This window comes from Sitophilus oryzae, unplaced genomic scaffold (assembly GCF_002938485.1).
Source record: "Sitophilus oryzae breed Bouriz unplaced genomic scaffold, Soryzae_2.0 scaffold_813_pilon_pilon, whole genome shotgun sequence".
Taxonomy (NCBI): Eukaryota; Metazoa; Arthropoda; class Insecta; order Coleoptera; family Curculionidae; genus Sitophilus; species Sitophilus oryzae.
This window is the reverse complement of record NW_022147432.1, coordinates 3471577-3499120: the sequence shown is the minus strand read 5'-3', so window position 1 is coordinate 3499120 and position 27544 is coordinate 3471577. Positions and strand designations below refer to the sequence as shown.

General features: G+C 33.1%; 1 protein-coding gene across 6 annotated transcripts in view; it reads right to left on the bottom strand.

The window, feature by feature from the left end:
* Positions 1 to 27544, bottom strand: part of LOC115889275 — a 122546-nt gene that overhangs the window by 32720 nt on the left and 62282 nt on the right. For all 6 annotated transcript variants that reach the window (XM_030909221.1, XM_030909226.1, XM_030909224.1 and 3 more), the window contains exon 3: positions 13305 to 13417. In XM_030909221.1, the coding sequence (XP_030765081.1) occupies positions 13305 to 13417 (113 nt within the window). The remainder of the gene's footprint in view (positions 1 to 13304; positions 13418 to 27544) is intronic.

Below are 27544 nucleotides of genomic sequence, written 5' to 3'. Positions count from 1 at the left end.
GTACGACTTGGATGGGTTTGGACGTGCAGTATTTAGTCTGTAGGCAGAAATGATTAGTCCTATAATCAAACCACTCAAATACGAATGACATATAACCAGAAAGAATACATAATTAACTAAAGAAAATACAAAATTTGGAGCAATAAAAACAAAAAAGTTAAATCATTTGCACAGAAAAATTTTCGTATTTTGATATGAAACTGGCAACGTCGCTATTGAAAAATATGGGTAAAAGGGCTGTAGCAAAACGGGAACGGGCTTGGAAAGGATTGGAGCGGGTTAATTTTTATGTAAAGAGGATTTGCTCCGGTTGAAAATTTGCATATTTTCTTTGGCGCGAAATCGAAAATGGAAAGGTTTTCCATCGCTGATCGAGAGTCTATTAACGTGAAGTGATTGCTTTTTAGGCGAAATAGCTTCGGTATTGGGTATTGGTATCTCTAAAAATTTCACCAACCAGAAGCCTGTTTATCGAAAAAAAGAAACGAATTAACAACATCCTTGTATTTTTATTTTTTAATTAATGTTAAAAAAATCTTATACTCTCTTCGTTGTTCCTCCACTTTTTTTAACTCATTGGAAAGGTCTAATTACTTAAATAACTACCCAAAAAAGCTAGTACATGCATACATAAAACGGGCATTCACTATTACGTACCCAAATTGATGCTTTCTTGGCGACTGAAAGATGCTTTTTTCGTTATAGATTTGAACTTGCTGATTGTATTGGTGCTTTCAACTAAAATTGATTTTATCCCATGTAAAATGCATGTAAAAATCTCATGTAAAAACCACGTTTTTGCATCTTTTACTATATTTTTAGGTTTCTTCGACTTCTTTCAACAAACCCCGTTAAAGTAATACTATTCTTTTTTTTTGTGAATCGACTCATACGCTTCAATTTCTCATAATGAATCGACTCTTACGATTCGTTCATTTGAACAAACTGCATACACATTTTAGGTATCACAGTATAAATAGATATTTTTTTGTAACATCCCTTGCATTTTTTATCTATGATGTTTGTTTAGATGCCTTATCCCTATACTACGAGTACCTACATAAATACGCATTCTTCATTAATATAATGGTATAATAGAACATAAAATTTTATTACTAAAATAATAATTGCTGATCTATATTTATACCATTGTTATTACCTATAAATACGGTGCGTTTCAAAAGTGCCTCTCCTCAATAACTTTTTTATTTTTTCAGATAAAAGAAACGAGCTTTGGTATGTTTGTAAATGACATAAATTAGGATTGATTGATGTATTCAATTGTTTTTGGTTACTTCTTGTTTCGCCGGAATTCGATAAAAAATGACACTCTGAATAGAATGACATATCATATGTCAACTTTTGACATTTTCGCTTAAAATCTTTTCAAATGGAATGAGGGTGGCTCATTAGCATATTTGGAAAAACCATTTTTTACGAATAATTTGGTACCACAAACTTGGTATTTCGAGTAAAATTGTCGTTATGAACCGCATGTTACAATTAGCTAGCTAGAAAAAGAATGGACCATAATGAAAAATGGTCCTACAGAAGTGGCGCCATCTATTGAGTAGGGCTTGTTTTAAATGGATCAAAGCGCGGGCTTTTTAAATGAGCGTATTTATTGAATTTTACTCTAAAATAATTAAATTTGATTATTAAATCTTATTTTTTACACAAAATCAACAATACTAATAGCAAGTATCGTTGTGATAACAAATAAGATTTTAACAGTATAATTTATACAATTATTATTAAATAAAATTAAAGCCAAACATGTGACATATTATTTATTATTTAAAGTTTTTATTTATAAGTCAAATATCTAAACATCGTTTATTATAATAAAACAAGACCAACGTAATACGCCCACAAAGTTTTGTAAATGGAGTAAATATAAATAGGTACTTAAATGATGGCAAAAATAAAAGACTTACATTATATTTTTAGGGCCACAAACAAAAGGATTGTCTAATTAAAACACATATAACAAATTATAGTTTGAAAAACGTTTTGATAATTATGGATAATCATTTGATAATATTATGATTGGCGTTATGACGACGACAATATTTTTTGAGAATTTGACAATAGTATGACAATGGCCGTTGGAAACTATGGAAACTACAAAAAAATTCTGATTTAACGCCATCTGGCAATAACGAGTAGCAACTAAAAAATTAATTGCACTACCACCTAGCGCCTGAGGCTGGAACTATTTTATTTGAAATTCCATGGAAACGGTGGAACCGCTTTTGCTATTTCACTTTCCCGCCCCTGAAATAAACCATATGCGAAATGTCAAAAGTTGACATATAATATGCCATTCTATTCAGAGTGTCATTTTCTATCGAACAAAGAAAAAAATACTATATAGATAATACTATAGAGTCATTTAAAAATCAAAAGTTTTAGTCATTTCCGGTGAACAGGGAGTGACCAAAACAATTGAATACGTCGTCAATTCTAATTTATCATATACTAACGTACCAAATCTCGTTTTTTTTATCTGGAAAAATAAAAGTTATAGACCCGGTATAATTCTAATATTTATTTTTTAAACGAACCGTATTGTAAGCAATAAATCAATTCTCACGATTCTTTGAATGGACGAACCGTAGGAACGAACGAGTCATATTGCGATCCGACTCAATTTTTGACTCATTGTTACGACTTGTTTGTCCAAATTTTATAGATCTGTGCTCGTCATGATTCAGCAGTGATCCTATTCAATCTTTATGATTCATTTCTACGACTCGAATTGAACAAGCAATTCTAAGTGGTGAATCGAACCTCACGATTTATTTTTAATACTGGTTCAAATGAACAACTCCTTCAATCTTTAGCCATCTCTACCCTGTTAGATATTTCAATCTAATACGATTTTTTTCCTCTGAAGCTAAGCCACTACCACTACGAGACTCGAACTATTATTAATCAATACTGTATATACATTTCGCTTTGAATATTTACCACATTTCGAAAAAAAAGCAGAACGGGAAACCCAACAAAATATCCTGGAGAATATCGATTTCTATATATTACAGTAAATCCGCAATGTTCCATCGGAAATATCCTGTAAATCCAGATTATATCCCTCTTCCTCCCTTTTTAACATATTTCTATAAAGATTTTTCTATTATTTATCGTGGAAAAATCCACATTTCCAGTGGGGAAAAATGAAAACGTCTCGCTTTTCTTTCTGCGATTTCTTTTTCCTTTTGCGACTGAGGTCGTCGAAATATCGGATGTCACAAGTCTACATAAGAATATCTGCGGTACAGGTGGGATTCCCGATAAATGTCAAGAAGAAATTGATACGTATTTGACTTATTCGAGTATTTATTGCATAACATATTATGTTTTTGTTATTAAAGTGTTTAATTATGTTTTTTTTTAATTTTTATTTATTCATTTTTTTATAACATATGATCGAAAAAAACGGCGTCAAAGACGGCTGGAGAATGACAATCGATAATAATTTTGGCGAGGTCAAGCTCTAGACGTTACTTACTAAAAATTGATATATTGACATAAAACTTGTCAAAAATTCACACTAATTATAGAAAGATTGAATTAATGATTTCAGGCACACAAATCTATTTCCAAAAAAAAATTGTGTGTGCGTATAATTGAACTCAATCTTCTTACTAACAGCTATTAAATTGAAGGATTTGAAGGACATGTTTTAAAAAGTATACCTAGTTTGGAATGCTGGAAAAGTAATAAATTAAAAATTAACAAATACTTTGATTCACTTTCCTAAAATGTGTAGTAAGATGACCGTCTCTTCGTCTGAGGACTCTGTTCGGGTACCTCTATCCAGGTGCTGTGTTTGGTTCCAATCGATCTATAATTAAGAAAATTCCTGATGATTTCGTCCATTTAGGGGCGTCGCGTCGGCGTCGGTTCGAGAAGTCGAGGGCGTCATCCTGTATAGCCCGTCTCCAATTATGCCGAAATCGACCCCCATTTTTGTTCAATATCAAATCCTTATTCTCACCCTGATGGAGATGTACACGAAACGTCGCGCGTCGTATCCAACTTTGCAGGGTGGGACTGTGTGCATCGTCGCTCACATAGCCTATCCACTGAATTTGGTCGTGATAAGATGACATCAACTTTTGACGTTTCTTATGTCAAAACTAACTGTCACAGTAACATGTACAGTAACAACGGCAAATGCAGATTCTGTGGGGAAAATGGGGAAATACCAGAACACCTTATCATTGAGTGCGCCGCGACGACGACCATTCGTGCCATGAACTTTGGTATGGCTGATGTCGAGGATGCAGAGCTGGCCTCTGTGGAGCCGTCTTAGATACTGGATTTTGTTAAAGCCCTTCTATAAGGTCGCGGTGATTAACTCCCCTTCTAAACTTTCTACATTCTACAACACGTACAGTCGTACACGGTCGAGTTGGCCTTGGTCCAATCAATTGACATACCATATTTCATTTAAATCGGACGATTTTCACAATTGATGATGGGGTTTCATAGTACACGAAACGTCGTCAAAATATAATATAAAGACGAGGCTCATCGAGCCACTTTTTCGATCGCTAGCGTTTTTCGTGACGCGTGTCGTGACGCTAGCTCGTGTGTGATTCAATATATCAGTATGTATTAAATAACCATATGATCTAAAAAAAACGGCGTCAAGGACGGCTGGGGAATGACAATCGATAATAATTTTGGCAAAGTCAAGTCCTATTTATGTTATTTAATTGGCCCGTACTCTTTTACTTCTTAGACAGTTGGCCTTAAGAAGGTTGTATTTTATTATTATACTGAGTAAAAATGATTTTTAAATGGTATAGTTTAAAATTCGAGAAAAAAATATTTTTTTACAAATAGATTTATGTGCCTGGAAACTTTCTATCCTTGTTTAATTTTTCTATACCGGGTGGGTGCGTCTCAAAGGTGGCTCACCCCTATAACTTTTATATTTTTTCAGATAAAAAAACCAGATTTGGTATGTTAGTATATGACATAAATTAGGATTGATTGACGTTTTCAATCGTTTTTGGTCACTCCCTGTTGAATGACATATCATATGTCAACTTTTGACATATTCACTGAAAAACAAATTGTATTTTAAATTTCAATCTAGAGTGCCATGGCTGTGTTATGTTAAAATAAAAATAGTTTGGGTACCTAGGTCGACTCAGCCTTTGGGATTCACAATCCTGAGGTAATAATAGGCGGTTGAAGCGTAGTGCTTACCTTCCTTGTATACCGAACGGCTCTAGTATAGCAAGCTGCACCTTGCTACTCCCAAGGCGTTAAACGCTATATACGGGAGCTATTATTATTATTAATTTTTAACAAATTTTATGTCAATTTTAGTAAACGACGTCTAGAGAGTGACCTCGCTAAAATTATTATCGATTGTTATTCCCCAGCCAGGTCTTTGACGCCGTTTTTTTTTCGATCATACCATATTTATTACAACAGTACACATTTTACTGGTAAGTCTGGGTCTGTGGCTAGGTATTTACGAGTATTCCTTAACTTACACCTGTTCTACCTTCTACTTTTTATACCCTTAAAACAATAGGAGGGCTAGAAATCTTCAGGGTGGGTGGTCGAAGATAAATATTTTTACTCCCTGGCAGTTCGTTAAAGATACGAGCCATCCTCCTGCCTTTTTTTTCATTCCTTCCAAGGTTTTATTAGTTTTATTTCGCTGGTGGGGTAAGATTGAACAGAGAATATAAGGGATGGACAGGAGAGGAAAAGAAATCGGGCTGATTTTGGGGGGGAATCACCAAGGAAGGGTAGGTGTATTTTCTCCGGTGTGTATATATAAATTTTGGACTAGAGGGAAGATGGTTATCTTGTTTAAAAAGGGGAAGCGAAAATCGGATAAAATAAGGGAAGGAAAAGGTGTAGGAAGGGTATGAAATTTATACTTCAGATGTAAAAGAAAAAAAGTGTATTTTTTGCGTTATATTAAATTTCTTCTTATTAATGTTACAGAGTATTTTTTGTATTCATTACTTCTGGAATCAAAATAAACTTTGGATTTTTTTAATTTTAAAAGTAAAGTTTCAATCAGAAACACGAAATTACTGATACCAATTAGCTGTCGTATCAAGGGAATAAACGAGTACTTATTTAAAACTTTCGCAAGTTAATGATATTATTTTTTTTAAAGGTTGCTTTGGACTTGGATCAAGGCAAATTAATAAAATTGCGTTTATCTCATCAAGGAGGCCGAAATCGACAAAATATCAAGAGACAAATTTTAATCGGCATTAAATTGCTTATGATATTTCGCTAACAAGAAAAAAATGTCAGCGGCGTACATGCTTTTATTAGAAAAATATTCCAGTTATAGCCCATATGCACGTCCCACTTTTTTAGCTTTAAAATATGTTGCATTGATAGTAACTTTTATCCTCAAAATTTCAATCGAAAAGCTAATTATAATTTTCTTCCAAGTACTTGGAAGAATATTATAATAAATCGAAAAAATAATAAAACTTTAACACCCTGTAGCTACGAAACAAAGCAGAATCGGACCTATGTTGATATGAAAAATAAATCTTATTTTTAAGTGAGGAATCTCCCCACGAGAGATGGCACATGTTTTTTGAAACACCCTGTATATTCGAGATGTCGATAAAAGAAAATTAGCTCTTTGCCGAGTTATTTTACTTCAGGAATTTTAAAAAAATTGCTTGAATTTTGAAAACCACTGTTTTTTTCCTTCCTCTAAATTTAACCTATGTTGCCATTTTAGCAGGATATTAGAACTATTTTCCAAAAAAAAATTACCAAGCCTGTATAGTTTATGTAATAAAAAGTTTGTTTCAATATGCGCGGTTTGGATTTTTGCTGTGTTTTCAAGGAACGTAAAACTTATGTAAACTTACTATACACCATTTTTTTCTTTAAAAAGAAACAAATAATATATTCTTGAATTCTTGCAAGCTTTCCTTGGCATTTCAAGTAAGAGAAATGAAAATCTCCCATAGCCACCTACTTCTTTGCCTCTTCCCTCCTTTATTTCCATTCGCAATCCTTCTGGAAAACTGTACGAAGAAAAGATACACATAGGGGTTCCAAAGGCGTGATAATATTTGTTTTTAGTTTCTATACTCAAAGACGGGCAAAGAAAACACATAGAGAACAGAATGTAATCAGAGGAGATCCGGTTTTAACTTAATATTTCACAAAATATAAATACGTTGGCTAAATAAGAAGAGGGAACGGAATTTTGCACAAATATGCTTTTGCTTTAAGATTATCTGACGTTGCTAATTAATTACAAACTGTCTCATTTTCAACCCCTTTCTGTGATGACATTCGGCCAATTAACTTCATTTGTCTGGTTTAAAAAAAAACTATATTAATTCCCTCATGGAAGTCTACATTAATATTTGGAAAAACACATAAACGTCCTTATACCCATTAAAGGGCCATATACAGGATGTCCCAGGTTGAGCGTGCATTAAAAGTTTTTATAGAACTACAATATTTAGATCGGAGATTTTTTGCACATCGAGATCTATCCATTAAAAATGTTTTCAATATGGCGGCATTTCCAGAAATACCGGAAGTTGACAGCAACTTTCTTATTTTAAACGAGAACCCCCATTTTATATTACATACTTAAATTCTCTGCAAAATTTTATGAATTTTGATATTAAACACTCTACACCTAACATTACCCGTTTTTGAGAAAAAAAATTAAAATTCTTGGAGGAAAAAAAACAGCCTGTCAAAAAAATTTTGTATCACCTAAACGTCAAATTTAGTGATTGTGATTACCATATAGCCCCTATGACATAAAGTAAAGGCGTGTTGTGGCTATTTATTTCAAAAATTGGTTTGTTGGAATGTCAAATTGTTGGAATGTCATAGCATATTGGCCGTAGCTGTCACGGAATTGAGCGATTAAAAAATTATCATAAATCATTTTTTCTAAAAATAATATATGTATATAAACGGAAACATACTTTTTTATTTCATTTTTCAAAAAAGCGCATTAAAAAAGGTTTTTTAGTTCCCAAATTTTGATTATACATGTTTCTGCACCTAAAATAAAACGTTAAGTTATTTAAGATTTAGTTTTGGAGCATATATTTGTCTTCATTATATCTAGCTTCCTTTGACAGTAAGTGTCAAAAAATCAGACAATTTACCGTCTGTCAGAAAACGAATTACCTAATTGAATTTTGTATAATACTGCCTGCTTAAAACTTTATAAAGTTTATTTATAAAAATATATAGTATTTTCGCTCTTTACTAATATCTAATCTTTAATGATTATTAATAATAAACCATATAATCGAAAAAAAAACGGCGCAAAGTTGGCTTGGAAATGACGATCGATGACATACTGATTTTTTATCAAAGTGTCACAATATGACATGGCCAGAAATATTGTTTTACATCGCTTGACATTTATAGTCATAGGCAACTGGTTAAAATATAAACAATACCCCGTATACAATGTTAACAAATTTATGTTCTAAAATACTTAGTTTCGGAGATACAGGGTGTAGAAGTTTCATTTTTATTACGAATTTTCCCAAATAGTTTATGAAGTAACGTCAATATTTGGATGAAAATTGGTGTGTGGGAGTTTTTTGATATGATAAATTTGGGGATGTTGATGTCAATATGACTCCTATTTGTAGAGGGCGCCACCTACATATTTTTTAACTGGTTTGAAGAGCAATAACTTTTCGTCCGTACTTATATAAAAGTACTGAGTACAAGAAATTATGACGTTTTTTACGTAAAAAAGTTCTCTTTGAGATATTGGAATAAAATTTATCAATACGTGTCAACATTGACATAAATTAAACATGTTGACTAAATAGTTATTAGACTGAAATCATAAATTTGAAATATTTTTGTGCCAAAACTTCAACAGAAACTGTTTGTCATCATTTTTTCGCAGAAAAATGTATGATTAATTTAAACAAAATAAAAATTTCACAAATTTATTATTTCAGTCAAATAGCTATATCTACTCAATGTGTTTTTTTGTCAATAATGACATGTATTGACTATTTCCATTCTAAATATTTTGAAAACGGTTGCTCGTAGCGATTTTTTACGTAAAAAGTCACGGAAATTTATATTTTTTCAATCAGCAGTTTTATTACTCTACAAAAGTTGTTACCCTTCAACACAGTTAAAACACATGTTGCTGGCGCCCCCTACATATAGGAGTCATAGTGAAACTAAGTATTTTAGGACATACATTTATACGAACTTTTTCACTTATTTTTATCTGCAGAAAACGCTGCCGAAGTTTCCGGAATACAGTTCGGACCACCCTGTATATTGATCCTGTGAAATATAATATTTCAAGATGGTAACCAAGATGAAAATTTTTAGAGTAACTCTAAGTTTACTTATTTCACTGAGATCATACAATAACAACCGATAATTACTAACGACGAAATAGGTTTTTAAATGTTTTGTTACCATTTCAGGTAAATACTTTTATAGATCTCTATTCGTAATACATTCTTTTGAAAATTGACCTAGGCGACAGTGGTTAATGTTTAACTATCCATTTAAATGTCGTAATCCAGTAATTAGACGAACAATGTATCGCTTAGAAGCCATTAAAGGTAGAGAGCTCCTTGCTTTATAATCTCGGAATATGGCGGCGTCCGCCACTTAAGATAACTAAGCGAGGCTTTTGGTTTTTGTCAGGACACTAAATAGACAGGGGCTTTGAACCCCTCTTCTTGGCAGCAACCCTAATTAGTAGTTGGAATCCTGACTATTCGTCAGCGCCCCTAAATGTATTCAGACAAGTCCCAGGTCTCGATAACACATCGGAGCTTATTCTAAACATTATGTTAAATTTGTGAAGATATAAATGTGGTTTTCGTTTGTAATACCACATACAGCCCCTAATATTTTTTTTCCTTTATTAAATTCCTCTACATATTTAGGGTTTTGTATCAACACTATGTGTAAAGAGTCATTATACAGAGTTTTAAAAAAAAACATTGCCGTTCCTCGTCTAACAGTTAGAGAGAGAGAGCCCACCGAGCGTAACAGTCAGATTTCCGCCACTAGAGTAGTAGAAACAAAGAACTTGAAGGAATTGGACCGTTGTCTCTGTTCATACTATCTTTACATTTATTAATTCTGATGCTTTCATATGCATCTAATTGCCTGCAATTTGAGACTTGTTTAATTAATTTTAAATTATTAAGATATATACAATGTTCTTTATCTTATTAACAACGCAAAATTTATCCGGTCCACCATATCTTATCTGAGCTAAATATTCTTTAAATCTATTTAATATTGATCTTCTAGTTTGCCCAACATATTTCTGATTACAATCTTTACAAGAAATTTCATAAAAATCCTTTGGATTACCTAATAATTGTTGTAATTTATTATTAGCACTACATACGAGTTTATAATTGACATTCTTAAAAATTCCTTTTAGACGAAATAACTCTCTATCAAATGGCATTGAAAAATATTTTGACGTATTTTTCTCCACTTGAAAAGTTGAATTTTCAGAAATCATTAACCTATACCTACGTTTTCTAATTATTTTATCTACTAGTGAAGGAGAATATCCATTACACTCAGCTACATTCCTAATGCTTCTATTTCATATCTTTCATTGGTCAGTGGAAAACTAACTAATCTATGAACTAAGAAATTTAAACTAGCCATTTTATGTTCAACACAATGATATGATTCATTAGGAATATATCTGCGTGTAGTGGTATTTTTCCTATAGATATCAAATTTCAGAAAATTATTAGTATTTCTAATAATTAATAATTATTAGTATTTCTAATAACTTTGGTGGCTAGATCTTGCCACGCCCACTCGGTACCTACTGAGCGAGTATATAAACGCCCAAATTGTAGATTGTAGTTTAGTTTTAATCATCTGCTGATGATGCTTTAAATGCTTAATGCTTTTTTTTGGTTTAAAAATCATGGTTAGCGAAACGCGCGTCCAGTGTAAAAGTAAAAGTGTTTTGGTGTATTGTGGTGATTTAGTGTTTTATTTTGCTGTGTAACACCAAAGGTTCTAACCACCAACTGTAACCCTGTATTGGTATATAAATATTTGTATATAAAAATTTATTTATGTAAATATTAAACAGGGTGTCGCATTTTCGTGTGTTTTACAGAGTTTCTAGTTTACGAGTAGAGGTACACAAAGATGCGGTTTGCCCATTAGTTTCTGTGTCGGAAATTATTGCACAAATTCTTCAAAAATATCAATAACTCTGATTGACAGCCGTGTTATTTAAAAGCTGCACAAGTTCATTTTCTGTGCATTTTATTAAGATAACACGATGCAAAATTGTTTGGTTAAATTAAATGAAATCAAATAATAATACTCTCGTAAACAAAGTTGGCTTATGTTAAAAAGTTATGCCACTGGATTCTACGTGACAAACCTCTACCGGTCCCAGGTCCCAGTTTTCACCTTTTCGATAAGTTATAAGATGAGCAAAGAGCGTCTAAAAATGCAACATTGTGAAATTCACCCTATATTTTAGAAACTAAGAAGGCTAGGACAAATCTGTGTATAGCAACTTTAGTTTCATGAAAAAGTAGCATAGTAATGTGAAAACAGCATCTTTCTACCTTTACTCATAAACGAGAAGCCCTGTAAAACACACGAAAATGGGACACTCTGTTTAGTATTCTAGTTAAATCTGGCTTAAAAGGAAACCACGAAAACCGGAAAGGGTCATTTTTTATATCAAAAATCTTGACATTAGCAGTGACAACTGATCATAGGATATTAGAAGTACAATCTCTTACAAATATAAAACTTTCCAAATATAAACCAGTTGCGCATAAATTTAGGTTTAAAATAGTCTAGCGTAGAAGCTCCTAGAGAAAAATCACTCATACTGCTTAGGGAAACGAATAAAAAATGAATATTTTTCTTCGTGCAGAATATCCGACGCCGGCGTCTCATAATCCCGATGAAAAATCAAGCGTCGAGTCGCTCATTCGACGGCCCCGAAACCAGCGGGAGCCTCACTTCATCATAATAACAAATTAAAGAGTCGCCTCGCCAGACGTAACCCGCTGCTACATCTAATCTGCCCCCCTTCTTCGTTCCCATGCGCTCCTGCTTGAAAAATAGCGCGTTTCTCGATTTTAGGCTTTAGTGTAAAAGTTTCCCGGCTTCCCCTTTACATCCCTTGTCCCTGCACAGGTCCCCCCTACCCCGATTCCTTGCGCTCCGATGATAAATCCACGATTTTCCGCGGGCGCCTGTCAAGAAAGAAAACTTTTCCAGCTCTTTCTTGTCTTAATCGCTTTTTAACCTTTTCTGTCGTGTTTTTTGCTTTTTTATTCCAGTGGCGTTACAAACAAAAAGGTATATGTTATTCAGGGTGTCTCTTAAAATAAATGCAAGTATGTTAATTGGTAAGTAGGTATACAGGGTGTCCCAGGCTGAGGGTGCATTAGAAGTTTCTAGAGAACTACTACATCTAGCTCGGAGATTTTTTGCACATCATAGTTTCACAACGAGATAGATATTTTTTTACGCAATATTTTTTTGCGCAAAATTGTTGATATTCCGGAATATATTAAGTTACAGTGTCGCGGTTCATTTGCTTGAAATTTCGACGGTGTATTTTCTCGAAGCTTTGCAGTGTTGACACCTCCTATGCGTAATTATACAAGGTGGCGCACCTCATTCGCCTCGGTTGATTACGAAAACGGAAAGATTTAGAAACAAAATTGTTTATAGGTACATGAAGAGTGGCAATGTGCATAATTTAAAATTATTTTCAAATGTACAGGGTGTGTCAGAACTAAGATCCATACCAAAGTTATATTTTTTTTCTTAAGGAACACCCGGTATTTTATTTCATTTTTGGATTCTTGGGCATAAAATGAGCCATTTATTATATGGGTATAATATGTTTAAATGCTTTGGTTTTTGAGATACTTAAAGATATTTAAATATGCATGCTATAATAAAAAGTGTGTTAACACCCTGTATATTACTTTTCAGAGTTAATTCTTGTGGTGACTTTGAAGCCAGAGAAATAAACTTTACTAAAAAATCTTATTGATTCCTTAAATGTATACAAGGGTATCAAAAATTGCTAGTCTATAATTTTGGTGTATTGTGGTGAATTAGTGTCTTTTTGCGTGTGTATATTTTGCAAACCAAACCAAACCAAACCAAACCAAAACACCAAATGTTCCAACTCTCAACTGTAATTTTAGAGGAGTACTGGTTTGAAACTATTTAAAGAACTTATTAGGTGATCTTTTTATAACTATCGGATAAAATCATATTAAGAAGGTACTTACTTCCAAACTAAAATGATCGCTATAAACACTAGTAGTCCAAGAAGCACTGAACAAAACACTATCACAGCCAAGGTCTGGGAAGAAGGACTACTTCGATAACTGGCATCTATAAGCTGAAACAAAAGAAAAACAAAATTTACTTACTTGAACTAGTACTATTTGATATTAAGATCGTAAACACTATACATAGTAAACAAATACATGTAAAGTCTATCGAACGAGATATAGGCAAAATTTCGACAGACAAAATCACAGGCACAATTGACACTGTATCCTTTCGTTTGACAGACTATATAATCCATCAAAAGATTTTAAATAACATTTCACATTTTTAAGTATTGTTTATTAAACATCCATGTAGGTGGCTTATTAAACCTAAATATATAAAATCTAGCTCGCACCCTTAGTACAAACACCAAACTTCAAATATGCCTCAACTAAATATCGGCTAGAGCTAATTTTAGTTTATGTACACCGGTAAGATCATCCAGGACTGTTGTTTACAATTAATTCCCGATTTAACCCTGAGGATGGGTTTGGAAACGTCGGTCTGTTTAGTTCTCGTCGACACCTAGAAATACATAGATACCGCACCTAATCAAAACATATAAATCAAAGTGAGGTAAACGATGTAATCGTTTGACTTTGTGAAGAAAGAGAGTGTAAATCCTTCACTTTTTGGAGTTGAAGCTATTATGCTGGCTTCAACTTGATTTTTACCCACTTTTATACCTTGATTTTTAGGGTTCCGTAGCCAAAGGGTAGCAACGGGAACCCGCTACTTCGCTGTCCGTCCGTCCGTTTGTTACAAAGGTCTATCTTATGAACCGTTATAGCTAGACAGTTGAAATTTTTACAGATAATGTATCTATGTTGCCGCTATAAGAACAAATACTAAAAACAGAATTAAATAAATGTTTATAAATCAAAAAGTACTTTCACTTTTAACCCCTAAAAGATTCAAAGCAAAATTTATGTAGTTTGGCGAAGGCGCTGGGAAATACCGAAAATAAGAAAATAAGAAGGAAGCAACGCTAGAGTTTTAGACTTGTGTCTAGCCCTAGCAGGCAACTATTAAGCCCGACCAATCACGTTAGAGTTTTTGACAAACACAAATGAATTAACACCCTTCAAATAACCACGCTAACCAACCTGATTGGTCAAGCTTAATAGTTGACTGCTAGGGCTAGACACTTCTGAGTTTTAGGGGTTAGGTTAGATTGGTTTTGGCGTTGATACGAATAGCGTCTTTTGTATTCTTCTAATAAAAATTGATAAAATTTAAGTGGTGAAGTTTGAATTTTGTGTATTCTTACACACTTCACATTATTTTTTAAGTAAGAATTTTACATAGAATCTTTCAAATCCTCGGTAGCCGCGTGGTTAAAGCGTTAGGACTTTACGCTGCTATGACGTTGGAGCCGTAGTAAGGCAGGTTCGAATCCTAGTCAAGACGACTTTTTTTAATCGTTTTTTTTTTAATTTTTACATATTTATTTTTACTTTTTACATATTTATTATAATATAATTTTTAGTAATGTGTTTCTTCATTTTTTTTTAAATTACTTATACGCGCATTCAAAATTTCAGCTAAATCGGAAAAAAAGTTTATAATAATATAGTGCCTAATGTTGTACAGATAATGAATGGTACGGAACCCTTCGTGCGCGAGTCCGACTCGGACTTGACCAATTTTTTTCTAATATACTATAGCTAAAGCTAAGCCAAAAAGTTTGGAAAAAAAAAAATTACATAATTTCGCTCACTTTGTTGTGAGTCTACTTGATATGATTAGTGGGCTCTCGTTGATGAATGGGAAATTTCTTTAGAAGATTTATGTTGCCAGCCCTTCAGAAATCTTATATCTACCTAAGCCCACAGCCACACAGAAAGCGAGTAGAGCGATTTTGCGAGTGTCTTTTGCGACAAAATAACAAGGATATATTACAAACTTATATAACACTAGTTAAAGCCTGGCGCATCCGCCACGACATGCGACATCAGAAAAAAATACTTTTTAGTTTTTTTTTAAATTAAATGAAAAACAAAAAATCCGGCGACGACAGTTTTTAGAAGAGCCAATTAGCTATCTTTTAGAAAAAATAACAACTTTCTAGAGCAAGTCGTTACTTCTCACTCCGACTTAATAAGATCCCTATGCGATTTACTTCCACACATGTAAATGCCGACCCAAAAGTAACAGTTGCCAGCACGGTATGTAGATATTGTCTCTCTTCGTATTTCTAGTACGCCTTTACGTTGCTTTATATCGTATATGTTTCCCTTACATAATAGATCTCGAACTGACTAGTTTGATGAATGTACTAACATTTTCAGTTAAAGTTGGCATTAAACAATAAATCTTAAATTTCAACGAGAAGGTAATAATATATGAAATAACATTTATATAGGTATATTATATAATAAGAAATTTAATGTTATAGGTATTTTATAGCAGATATTTAAACTTAACTTTATTTAATTTGGCCATATACGGTGGATACCTATATCTCATATAATATAGATCCCTACACACACCTAATAAGATGAATAAATAAACAGGTTATAAAATGTAACCCCTCACAATTCACAACTGCTGTCCCGTCGTAAATTTCAAAGGAATTGAAGCTGACAACACAGTTTAATAAAGGCAAACATAAACCTAATTCTTTGTTGGCAGTTTTAGTTTTAGCCATCAAAATCAACCGGAAAAACCCAGCTGTGTTAGTTTTGTTCAATCAAAGATAAATATTGAAAAGAGTTTTGCATATAGTTACTAGAATATACGTGCTGCAGACTTGCCATTACGTTTAAAAGCGATGTCTGGGGAAGGCTTTAGTAGCCCATCCTTTTATTGTGAGAAATATCGTTTATGCATACATAAACCTTTTTGGCTAAAATAGTCTCAGCCATCAAAAGAGTAATAATTAAAACAGTTTTATCTACGTATAGGCATGCTGCAGGCTTGCCTGGACGTTTAAAAGCGACGTCTGGGTGAAGCTTTAGCAGCCCATCCTCTTTTTGTGTGAAATATCGTTTATGATTTTAAAACGTTTTATTGGCCTGCCAGTTGTTTAATTAAAAAAGCCTGTTTTCCCGCTGGAAGAGGAGGAATAAAATGTTGGAAAATAGCGGAATGATAAATTGAACTCTTGGGAGAAATTTTATTGGAATAATCTACTAGAAATAACTGAATAGACTGGTATTTAAGTATTTTTTTATTTCGTGCGGAGTTTTATTGCTTTATTTTATTGGAAATGTCAGTTTCGGAATATTTATTACCGGAATTTTTAACGTGTTTTTGCTTTTTGATATGATTTCACAGTATTTTTATAGATTTTAATGTGTTTATTGGTTATAAAAGATCTAAAAAATTTATGAACTAATAAAACACTTTTCTTTTAATTTTTATTTACCTAGTTTCTCTGAGGTGTGTTATTTCACAATTTTGATTATTTTAAGACACTAAAAGTCCTACCAAAACATTTAATTGCTTTTATTCACGACAAAAAGTACAAATAATTTTAAGGCCACTTAAAATCTTGTAATTTTCATTTCTACATGTTCAAAGTAAAAAAAATAAAAAACGAGAGGGGCTGTCTAAGAATATAGAAAAAAGGGGTTCGTCATTGACATTCTCCTTTTACTAGTAATTTATAACCAGTTCAGGATGCCATATGGCCCTCTGCCTACGATTTTATCGCATGTGGTGCTTGATTCTTCGGATGCAGACTTAATAATTATCAACAATTAAGTCTTTTCATAAAAAGTCGCCTTTTAATGGCCCCTGTAACCATCAGATAATTATGTCGTAATTTTTATTAATGGTTGAAGTTTTTTTTTATTGTTCTTGTTTCCTCTTCATGTCCCAACATCGGGCTCAGTTTATTCTCAGTACGTAGGATTTTTAATTAATTTTAGTAGCTTCGTAGTAAAAATAGAATTATTACGTTGAAATATTTCCACGTATCCAACCCTGATTTCAACAAATTTATTCATTAGCCTAGAGAGAAAAACAGAACTCATTTAAAGGTAAAAAGGTTTAATCACTGTCCAACCATGATCGCTCACGTCCAGTTAAATAGGGCCTACGAAATATGTTAATATGGCTGCCCCAAAGCGATTATGATTTCGGTGCGCTAAACACGGAGCAGATGAATATAAAGGGTGTCCCAGAAATAACTGCAAGTATTTTAACTGGTAGTTATAGATTGATCTCAGAAACACGGCCATGAGGTTTTTTGCGAAAAAAATGTTGAAAATTTAATATTTTTCTGGAAAATTGATGATTTTCTGCAAAATATTGAAAAACTTTTGAGTACCGTTTGTTCAGTTTTTGGATTTGTTTATAGTGCTTCGAGACAATGCCATGTTGCCACCTCCTACGTTATTCACATGCTGTGTGTTTCTAAATTAAAAAGTTTACATTTTTAAATTTCTACAAAAATACTTAAATTAATTTTATTAACTGTAGATTTTTGAATCATAGAGCAACGTCTATTATTTTAAATACCTTTGTATAGTTTAGTAAACTGAAATGACTAATGAACTTTAAATAATGAACAATTATAGCAGTTTTTTCTTCGCCATATTACAAAATATTTTCAATCGTTTCCCTCAATAGTTATAAAGTATAAATATTTTGATAGTGCTTACTCTTAACAGTATTTTATATTCAACATATCTTACGCCAATACGTGCACACCCACATATCTATTAAACTGAACATCACATATTATAACGTTTAGCCTTTCCGAATTAAAAATCAGCGCCCTCTATTGGATAAGTGAATAGCCAACATTTGACCTACATTTAAACCGACCAACTGTTGTAAATCAGCTTATCTGTTTAGCTGATGAATTTTTGGTTATCCAATTCATTTGAGATTTTACTCAAAACAGTAAACTTTTGACAAAACTAAATAAATTAGGCAAATGTAGTGTAAGCCTGTAAAAATACTTCAATCAATTATATTGGTGTTTATTCGCAAAAACAAGAGTGCGAGAGGTGTCAAAAAATAATACTAAATATCTGATGGAATACGAATGTATTTTGTGCCAAATACACGTGTGTATTTGTAGTGCTGTCAAGAATCGAAGTGAAGTTAAGTGTAGACTTGCGGTTTTAGGCAAAGTGATAAAACGACGCTCTAACTTAATTAACATCGATCTGCTATCTATCGGCACTCTTTAAACTGTGCTATCGAAGTCCCGTTTTCTAATGTTAGGTAAGTTTTTTACTTTTACTACTCTGAATTTTCCAAGTCGTTTTTAATTTTTTTTAGACGATTTGTCAACACTGGGCGTCGAACAAGCCGATATCATCAAGGTAATTGCTTGGTATGGGCTGTTGATTATCGATTGCTGGCGGCGCGGCGGCACTCAAAATGTTGCTATTAGTTTTTTTTTAAACTTAAATAACTCGGTTATTAACTTATTTATTACTTTATTTATTAACTTATTTTAAAAAAAGTAAAGAGAAAATATGTTTCTTTTGGCCAGAACTACAACCCCTTAAAATACTTGCACTTACTTCTGGGATACCCTGTATAAACGAATGAACAATGGTGGTAGACATATTGCACGATAATAAAGTAAATCTTTTCAGGTGTATTTGTATATAAGGGACTGGATATTCTGATGGTGTAACAGAATAACAAAAATTGTCGAAAGTATGGCAGCGACAGGTGCGGGCGCTTTGGATCTTCTAACTTCTGGAAACTAGGGTCGTATATCAAGTGCCGGTTATACTAACTGCCTTGGCCGGCGCAAAACAACGCGCTAGATCGTTACGATTTTGGGACAAAAGCGACTAATTTATACCAGACGAGCGGTCCGAATTTATCGGTCGTAAAATCGGACGATTTAAATTCCGTTTCGTAGAATAAATACGCCCGGACGAGAATAGTCATCATCAGGATTTTCCAAAATAAAAACAAAAATATCACGAAAATGTTTTCATTCCGATTTTGCCGCGAAGAAAATTAAGGAATATTTACGAGCGAAACATGAAACGGACTTGTCATCAGCAATTTCAGAATAGTCTTTAGGGAAAAATTTACATTTCAGGATATAATCATCACTCACCACAAAATGTAACCATTATACTTTAACCTATAACATAAAAAAAAAACATAACTTACAACATTATACTTTAACCTATATTTTTAACCTATATCTTTTTTATCCTTTTCAGATAAAAGACGTATGTTAATATATAACATAAATTAGGATTGATTGACGAATTGAAATGTTTTTGGTCACTTCCTGTTTCACCGAAATTTTCACCGTTTTTTTATTCGATAGAAAATGACATTGAATAGAATGACATATATGTTTTTATTTTACTTTTGATATTTTCGCGTTTGATTTATTTGAAATTGTAACATGCGGTTCATAACGACCATTTGATTCGAAATACCAAGTGTGTGGTACCAAATTATTTATAAAAAAAATGGTTTTTCCAAATATATGAGCGACCCTCGTTCCATTTGAAAAAATTGCGATATGATAAAAATACGATTTGGTCATCTTTTAACCGGCCAGGACAAGACACTAAAAACATTAGACAATCAAATCTATTTTTCCAAGGCTACTTGATTAAACATTAGAGTTTTTAACACAGCCATGACACTCTAGACTGAAATTTAAAATACATACTACCTTTTTTTAAGCGAGCGAATGTGAAAAGTTGACATATGATATGTCATTCTATTTAGAGTGTCATTTGCTATCAAATAAAGTAAAAAAATACCGAGGATGCCGTTTAAAAATCAAAAGTTATAGTCATTTCCGGTGAAACAGTAAGTGACCGAAAACAATTGAATACGTCAATTAATCCTAATTTATGTGATATACTAACATATCAAATCTCGTTTTTTTATCTGAAAAAATAAAAAGTTATAGGGGTGAGCCACTTTCGAGACGCACCCGGTATAGGAGACAGAACCACACTGGCCAATTTCATCAACATAATCCCAATTAACAGCTTAATGGCACTTATAAAATTCCATGTGTGGACCCCAACCCAACCTAATCGGTGTGGTTCGTCTTATATCGGCCAGACCAAAATACTTTTCCCAATAGAAGTCAAGTCTTTAAGATACATACAGGATACAGTATTCGGATGGTTTTTAATTAATGGTTTAAGAAGAAATTCCATGAGGCCTCCCAGTAATCCATGAGACCTCCCAACAATCCGAATATTCTAGCCAGCCTTGCTTTGGTATCAAGAACATGAGAAAGCCCTTCACAACGACCTGAAGTGAATTGATGCTATATAGTGAGTTTCGTCAAGTGTTGTTTCATTTAACATGACCCAGGGACACTGATTAGCAGCTTTAATGATGTTAGTTCACTTTTTACTTGATAACGACTAATGATAGTCATATAGACACTCCATAAATCATTAAAATTTATTTTATTGATCATCTTTTCTTTTCTGCCACTTTTTGAATCTAACCCTCAATTTTATCTTTTTTATTTAAAAGGGTTGTTCGAAGGAGTGATCTCTCCAAATTTATAGCTAGGAAAAGGACCAAAGCGTGAAAATGAGGCCTAGAACATAATTAACGTTTATTTCCTACGGATAGAAGGAGGGGAGGGTTGTGTTTTAATGGGTGAAACGGGACACTAGACAAGAGGGGAAAGAGAAATAGAGGAGAAGGGATGGATTAACAAGATTGTTGACGTAAATGGAGAAAGAAAGAATGATTGGGAAAGATTAAATTAAATACGTTTTTCTCTTTCGTGGTGTTGCTGGCATTATTGATTTTATTCGAGTAATTGAAACGGAGATTTGAGAGAGAAGGAAGATTGCACAAACTAAAAACGTAGGCAGTTTTAATTTTAATATACAGTACAAACCAAATGTTATCGTTGAAACGCTACCTCCATAATCGGAACATTTTTTGTTTAAAGACTTGTCAATTATGTAGCACTTTTCTCCCTTTTTGAGCAAGACGTTTAAACTTGAATACGGTAATCGCAAAACATTTTCCGATGCACGTCATCAATCATGTCGAAATTGACATTAACGCATATAAACCTGACTAAATGAAATTTTGACAAAAATGTTTAAATTTGTTGTATAATTTAGGATACAATGATTGTGCCAGATATTTTATTTAGATTAAAACTGCAAAAATTAGTTTGAGAATTTTATTAACGCTATGTTGGTCACATTGCGCCGTGTTCCGCAACGTTGTCGTTTATTATTTGACAATTATCATAGTGTCAGTCATTATTTTGTATTTTATAGTGTTGTTGGATATAACCTTTGTGAGTAATTATCTTTTTTTGCCTATTTTCATAGTATTTTTAAAAATTGTACTTTTAAGCACAAACAGTGCTTTTAAGTTAGTTAGGTCTTCATAATGTACTAGTTTTGACTGATATGTAGGGTTTCCGTACGTCCAGATTTACCCGGTTATACCCGGACGATCCGGCCCGGATTTGGAAACGCGTCCTGGAAACCTGACCGCAAAATCAATTATTTAACTTAGTAAAATATTTTACAGTTACAATTTAAGTAACTTCTCAGTTACTTTGTTGAATATTTTAGTCTCTACGATGCTATAGCCTCTACTTAACCGACGCATGTTCGAAAGTAAAAGTTTACCCATTTCTATACTTTGGCGCTCAAATTTTTAGTAGCGTTGTACATGTGTCAACACTGGGCGTCGAACAAGCTGAGATTGTGGTAATTGCTTGGTATTTGCGACTGATTATCGATTGCTGCCGGCGGCTCTCAAAATGTTGCCATTATTTTTTTAAGTTTTCAAATTTAAAGAACTCGGTTATTATCCATTTATTTTAAAAATGGTATCGAAAAAATATGTTTCTTTTGTCTAGATCTACCACCTCTTAAAATATTTGCACTTAATTATGGGACACCCTACATATTTATAGAAAACACTTTGGCGTTATTTTTTTAATGTCTGGTTTTTCTTTAATGTTTAGTTCCGATTAAAGAGGTTGTACTGTATTTAAATATCGCGTGATCGAAAAAAAATGTTTCTTTTCAAATGGTTCTCCTCAATGGAATAACCATTGTCTGATAGTATTGTTTAAAACGACACAATAGTCCCATAAATAAACACAATTAATAGCCATCACTACTGTACCGTACCAAGTCCAGCTCTTATCGCTTTGCTGAATGCACACCTTCCCCCACTTCCAATTCCCCTACTTTCCAGATAAGGCGATACGCGTGATTTGTGCCCCGCTTGATAACGGGCGGCCTTTCCACGTGACGTAATTAATTTCTTCGTGGGTGATTTAGGGGCGAGAGGGGGTTAGAAGCTTGGAGCTGGTCCTCTGGTGACCAGTTCCGGAGACTGTGGGGATTGCAGATGCATCCAGTCGCCGCATTCTGGTGAATTATTGGCCAAGTTCGGCCCTGAGCAAACAAATAAAGGGCTGGTGTCGGTGTTTGTCGTAGGAGAGCGTCGGGAATTTGGACTGGAGCGAGAAAAGACCTCAGAGAAATAAGTAAGCCTAGATGAACCAAAATTATTAAATATAAAAAACCAACAAGAAATATTATATCCTGTAAAAAATATTTCCTTTGTCAAATATTTAAGACAATCTACGATTATTACGGATTCAAGTAGCGGCCTGTTATTTTTTTTTCGTAACAAAAAAGGTAGGGTGATTTACAAGTTAAAAAAGCGAGTTCCGAACAACGTTAAATTGGTGGTAATCATAGGGCTTAGATATCTTAGACGAGATGGATATAATAAGAGAAGAGGAAGGGAAGGGATACATTGTAAGTTGGGTTCTCTTTGAAAAGAACAATAATTATCTGTAGAATCTGCCTCAGAGTGGTAAAAGGACTAATAAACTGCCTTTCTGTGTCTAGTACAGTTGTTTTCTATTATAAAAAATCTAAATCTTTTTTAAAATCGAGATTCTGTGTCGTCTCCATAAGTAATATTAGTTTTTTTTTACTCTGATCACTAACCTAGTAGGCTGGAAGATATACTTCTTATTACATACACACTTTTGCGGGTCATATAATTATATTAGGTTCGTTAACATTATATTAGGTTCGTTCCAGCACAGCAGAGAACCGTTCTCGGTACGGCAAGGCTTCTGCGCAGTTGAGAAAATGTGTTCCAACCAGAGTTGCAATCGTTAGTGATCCGGTTTACATCGTATCTGTGCTATTTTTTATTTCTTTAGTTTCACTCTTTTTTAACATACTTCCAGTACAATTTCTTGCCTTTTCTTCTTTTTCTTTCTCTAATATTATTTGTTTCATAAATGCCTCTACTTTCCCCCAGATTTTGTTGGTTTTGGTTATTGTCATGATCAAGGTGTCACGTATTAAGAAGTGCATGTCAGCTGATTATTGTTTATTTTTAATTATTGACTATTTCTGTTTTTAATTTGGTGATTCTTCAAATTTTATTTGGCATTTATCGTTTGTATACACATTTTAAATAAAGATTTCTCTATTTTTGTACTAAATATGATGTGTGACAAAGAGGACAGTGATATTGAGTCTGTGTATATCAATGAATATGATTTGGTGAATGAAAAGATTAATTAATTTTTGCGATTTGCATCTTATAAAATCGGAAATTCGTAATTTATATCGGGGGTACAAATGGTACAATTTGTGGTATGTTGGAACGAAGCTATTAATTATGTTTTTCTAAAGCAGGGATAAAGTACAAACGAGAAATTTAAATTACACGCACAGAACTAGAGTTTAGGCAAATTCAGCATTAAACTAAGAAGAGCTATAATATCGATCTAGAATCTAGATATTCGGATAAATATGCAAATGAATCGTCTGTTCAGTTATAGTTGAAGATTTGCTTTGTCGACAGTCGATTCCCATTGACCTGGATCAGTCTGTTGTTTCCACAGAGTAATAAAACTCTATAGAGATAAGCCATTCATACATCTGCATTTGGTTATATTAAACCAACATATACCATCGATAAACAGAATACTCATAATACATTCTATCGATTTATCACTGTATTCATTTGAGAATCTTAAAAGTTAATCTTTTTGGTGCAGTTTGTCCATTCCCTTCGTCGGTTCTTCGAATCAAAGGGAACCGTAACCAATCATTACTACCCAGTTGATACCTGTAGGTCTTTATTTTTCCCTATAGTCGCTGTTATGAAGACGTTAGTAAAGTCAGCCTTCAGAGTAACAATTACCTATTATTTGAAAAAAACCTCTCCATATACATTTTTTTTCATTAAAAAATCAGAGGTTTATAAAACAGTGTTACAAAACAATTAACCCGCTAGAAATATACCTTCAATACCAAAACAGTGCGTTTATTGTTCTTTTTGAACTGTTTTAAAAGTACCCTGCTTGTTCTCTTAATTGCAAACGTATCTAAAGCGCGTGTTTACTGGGAAAAAAGACAGAGAAAAATCAATTCCTGGCATAGAGTTGCAGATTTTTAGCATCCGCAAGCTGCAGCTTTCGATATATGGGCCGTTATTAAAAATTTTCTCACTTACATATAACAGCCGTCCAGATACGTTAGAGCTGTACGATAGATTAAAAAATAACGATATTGTGTTATCGATCCAGAGAGCCAACTCGGAACGTAAACATTGAGGCCCTCTGACATATAAATATCAACCAAAACAACAATGAACGATTGACTAGCACTTAAACAACACAGATATCTATGTTATGTTAGCGTTAGACAGTGGCGGCTCGTGGCAAAAATAAGTAGGGAAGCAATAATAGAAAAAAATACCCCCCCCTGTCACTTTCGTTAAAAAAATCCTAAAACGTTATGCATCTAAGAGGACAAAAAAACTTTTCAAACATTTTAATGGGGACCAAACAGCACAAAATTTGAATGATTTTAAAAAAGAAATGACTCGGATCTGGTGTTTCAAAAAGTGTATACTAATCACGCGTCTAATCCTATTTTTTGTTCTTAGTGTGATGCACTATTTTCTGCTGCCTTCAGTAATAAAATAATCCAGAATACAAAGGTATTTTGTAATTTAAAAAATGTACTTACCAAAACAAACTTTCTATTTCTTATATAACAGGTCGATTCTTCGGGATTTTAAACTTGCAAACCGGTCGATTATATCTTCATAGAAGGGTTTAATTAATTTGAGTAAGTCTTTAAAAGTTCTGTTTCAATTGAAATTGTGGCCAAGTTATTAAGTCTTTCTTCAGTGATTGTATGTCGCAAATAGGTTTTAATTCTATTTAAACATGAAAAACTTCATTCAACGGAAACGCTGGTGGAAGGAATAGTCACTATTAAACAAAATAATTTGTATGACTCTTTAAAAACTTCGCTATTACTATACCGAAAAACAGTAAAAACACGAAAGACAAAGGTTAGGTTTTGTTACGTCCGAAAAAGCACATAGGAACCAAGTTTTGCCGATGCTTCCAGCCCGTAATACACTAGACAAAATTTCAGGCAAATTACACAGGTGAGACATGTTTGGTTGCCTATCTTTGGGCTTTATTTATTGTCGAACGGAATCATATTGCGTCATTGTAAAATTTGCTGCCGTTTGATCGTGGCGCGTGGCGTCTCGTTCGGCACGCGTTCGGCTAGAAACCTATGAAAACTAAATCGGCGTGTTCAGTTTTGGCTAAGTACGTTTAGGTTAAAGTGATATCATAACTCGGATTCCCCAAAAATTAAGTGGTGGAAGAGTAAAAAGTAAAAATTGGTATATTTTACATTTTATTTTTATTAAAAATAATTGTATTACTTTTATCTGAATTATTTTAGAGGAAGCAATGCTTCCCTTGCTTCCGCTGACGAGCCGCCACTGGCGTTAGATTGGATTTTCTACTTAATTGCTACATTATACATTAGTTATTTACATTGTCTAGTAATACCATATACCTAATGGAAAAATAAAATAGCGCGCAACTGGTTGGGAAATGACGATGGATGACATTTACCATAAAAATTTACATATAAAATGACAGCGATCTTCATTTCAAAACCATCGCTGACGTCGTTTTTTGATTATATTGTATAGTAAGTCAATAATACTACACAGGGTGAATCTTAAATAAGTGCAAATATTTTTAGGTGTACTATATTTCGACGAAAAAGTTGAAGATTTGGAATTTTTTGATTTTTTTTTGAAATTTGTTTAGTTTTTAGTTAAAAAACATAATTTACTGATAATATGGCAACATAGGTAGTAGATTATATATAGTGGTTTCCAAAATTTAAGCAAAAAAAAAATTGAATTCGGTTATTTTGGACTTGAAAAACAGTAAAGAGAAAGTATTATGTTTCTTTTATTGAGATCTACCAGCCGTGAACATATTGGCACTTACTTAAGACTCACCCTGTATAATAATGGAAAATTACTTCAAATACTGAATAAAATTCATAAATACTGCTTGCTTCTGAAACCAAATATACGAGGATTTTGACTTTGTATCTACATATGGCTACCTCAAAACTACAACTAGATATCACTAAAATCATAGTTTTGACAACTTGAGCTGTCTAGTTGTAATATCCTGGAAATTTATTTAGAAAATATATAATTTATAAATATAAAGCGGATGGCATCACTTTTAACTTATCTAGTTGTTGCAAATAGAAAGATAATCCAAAATAAGAAATGTTGGTAGAGTTAACTAAAAACAGCCAATTTTCGAGTTATCTAGTTGTAGTTTTGAGTTGGCGATATGAGCATATCGATATAAAATATAGAGTATCGAAATTAGAACTATCGATATTTTTTAAAATAGTGTTGTAGGGCACATCTCTAATAGATACTTTTTTGTGTGAATAGTTTCGGCATAAAGTCCTGTTCTGTTACGGGCACAGCTTTTTTGGCCTTTTATGTTTTTGTTCGCAAAAAAGACGATTCTAATTGGATATGGCTCTGTAGAACATAAATTGAGTTTCGGTGCAATTGCGTTGCTGCAAAATATGTTCTTTTTTTCTGTTCTGTCAAAGGAATTGTGTGGAACGTATAACAACACGACAACAACGCTTGCTGAGTTTTTTTTTATGTAAAATACATGTAGAAGCGTGTAGTTTGTTACTGATCCCACTATCCATAAGAGCAGAAAATAGATGTTTAAAATATTATTAAAAATATAGGTCTATGGGAAGATGTATGCGTAAATGAAAAAGACCACAAGAAGATAGAGCGGATAAGAACTAACGTTTCTTTAAATGTGGTAGATAATAATTCAGTATTGAAACTAAAAGAATTTTGGGCTTCCATTGTCTTTATTTATTTTGGCTAA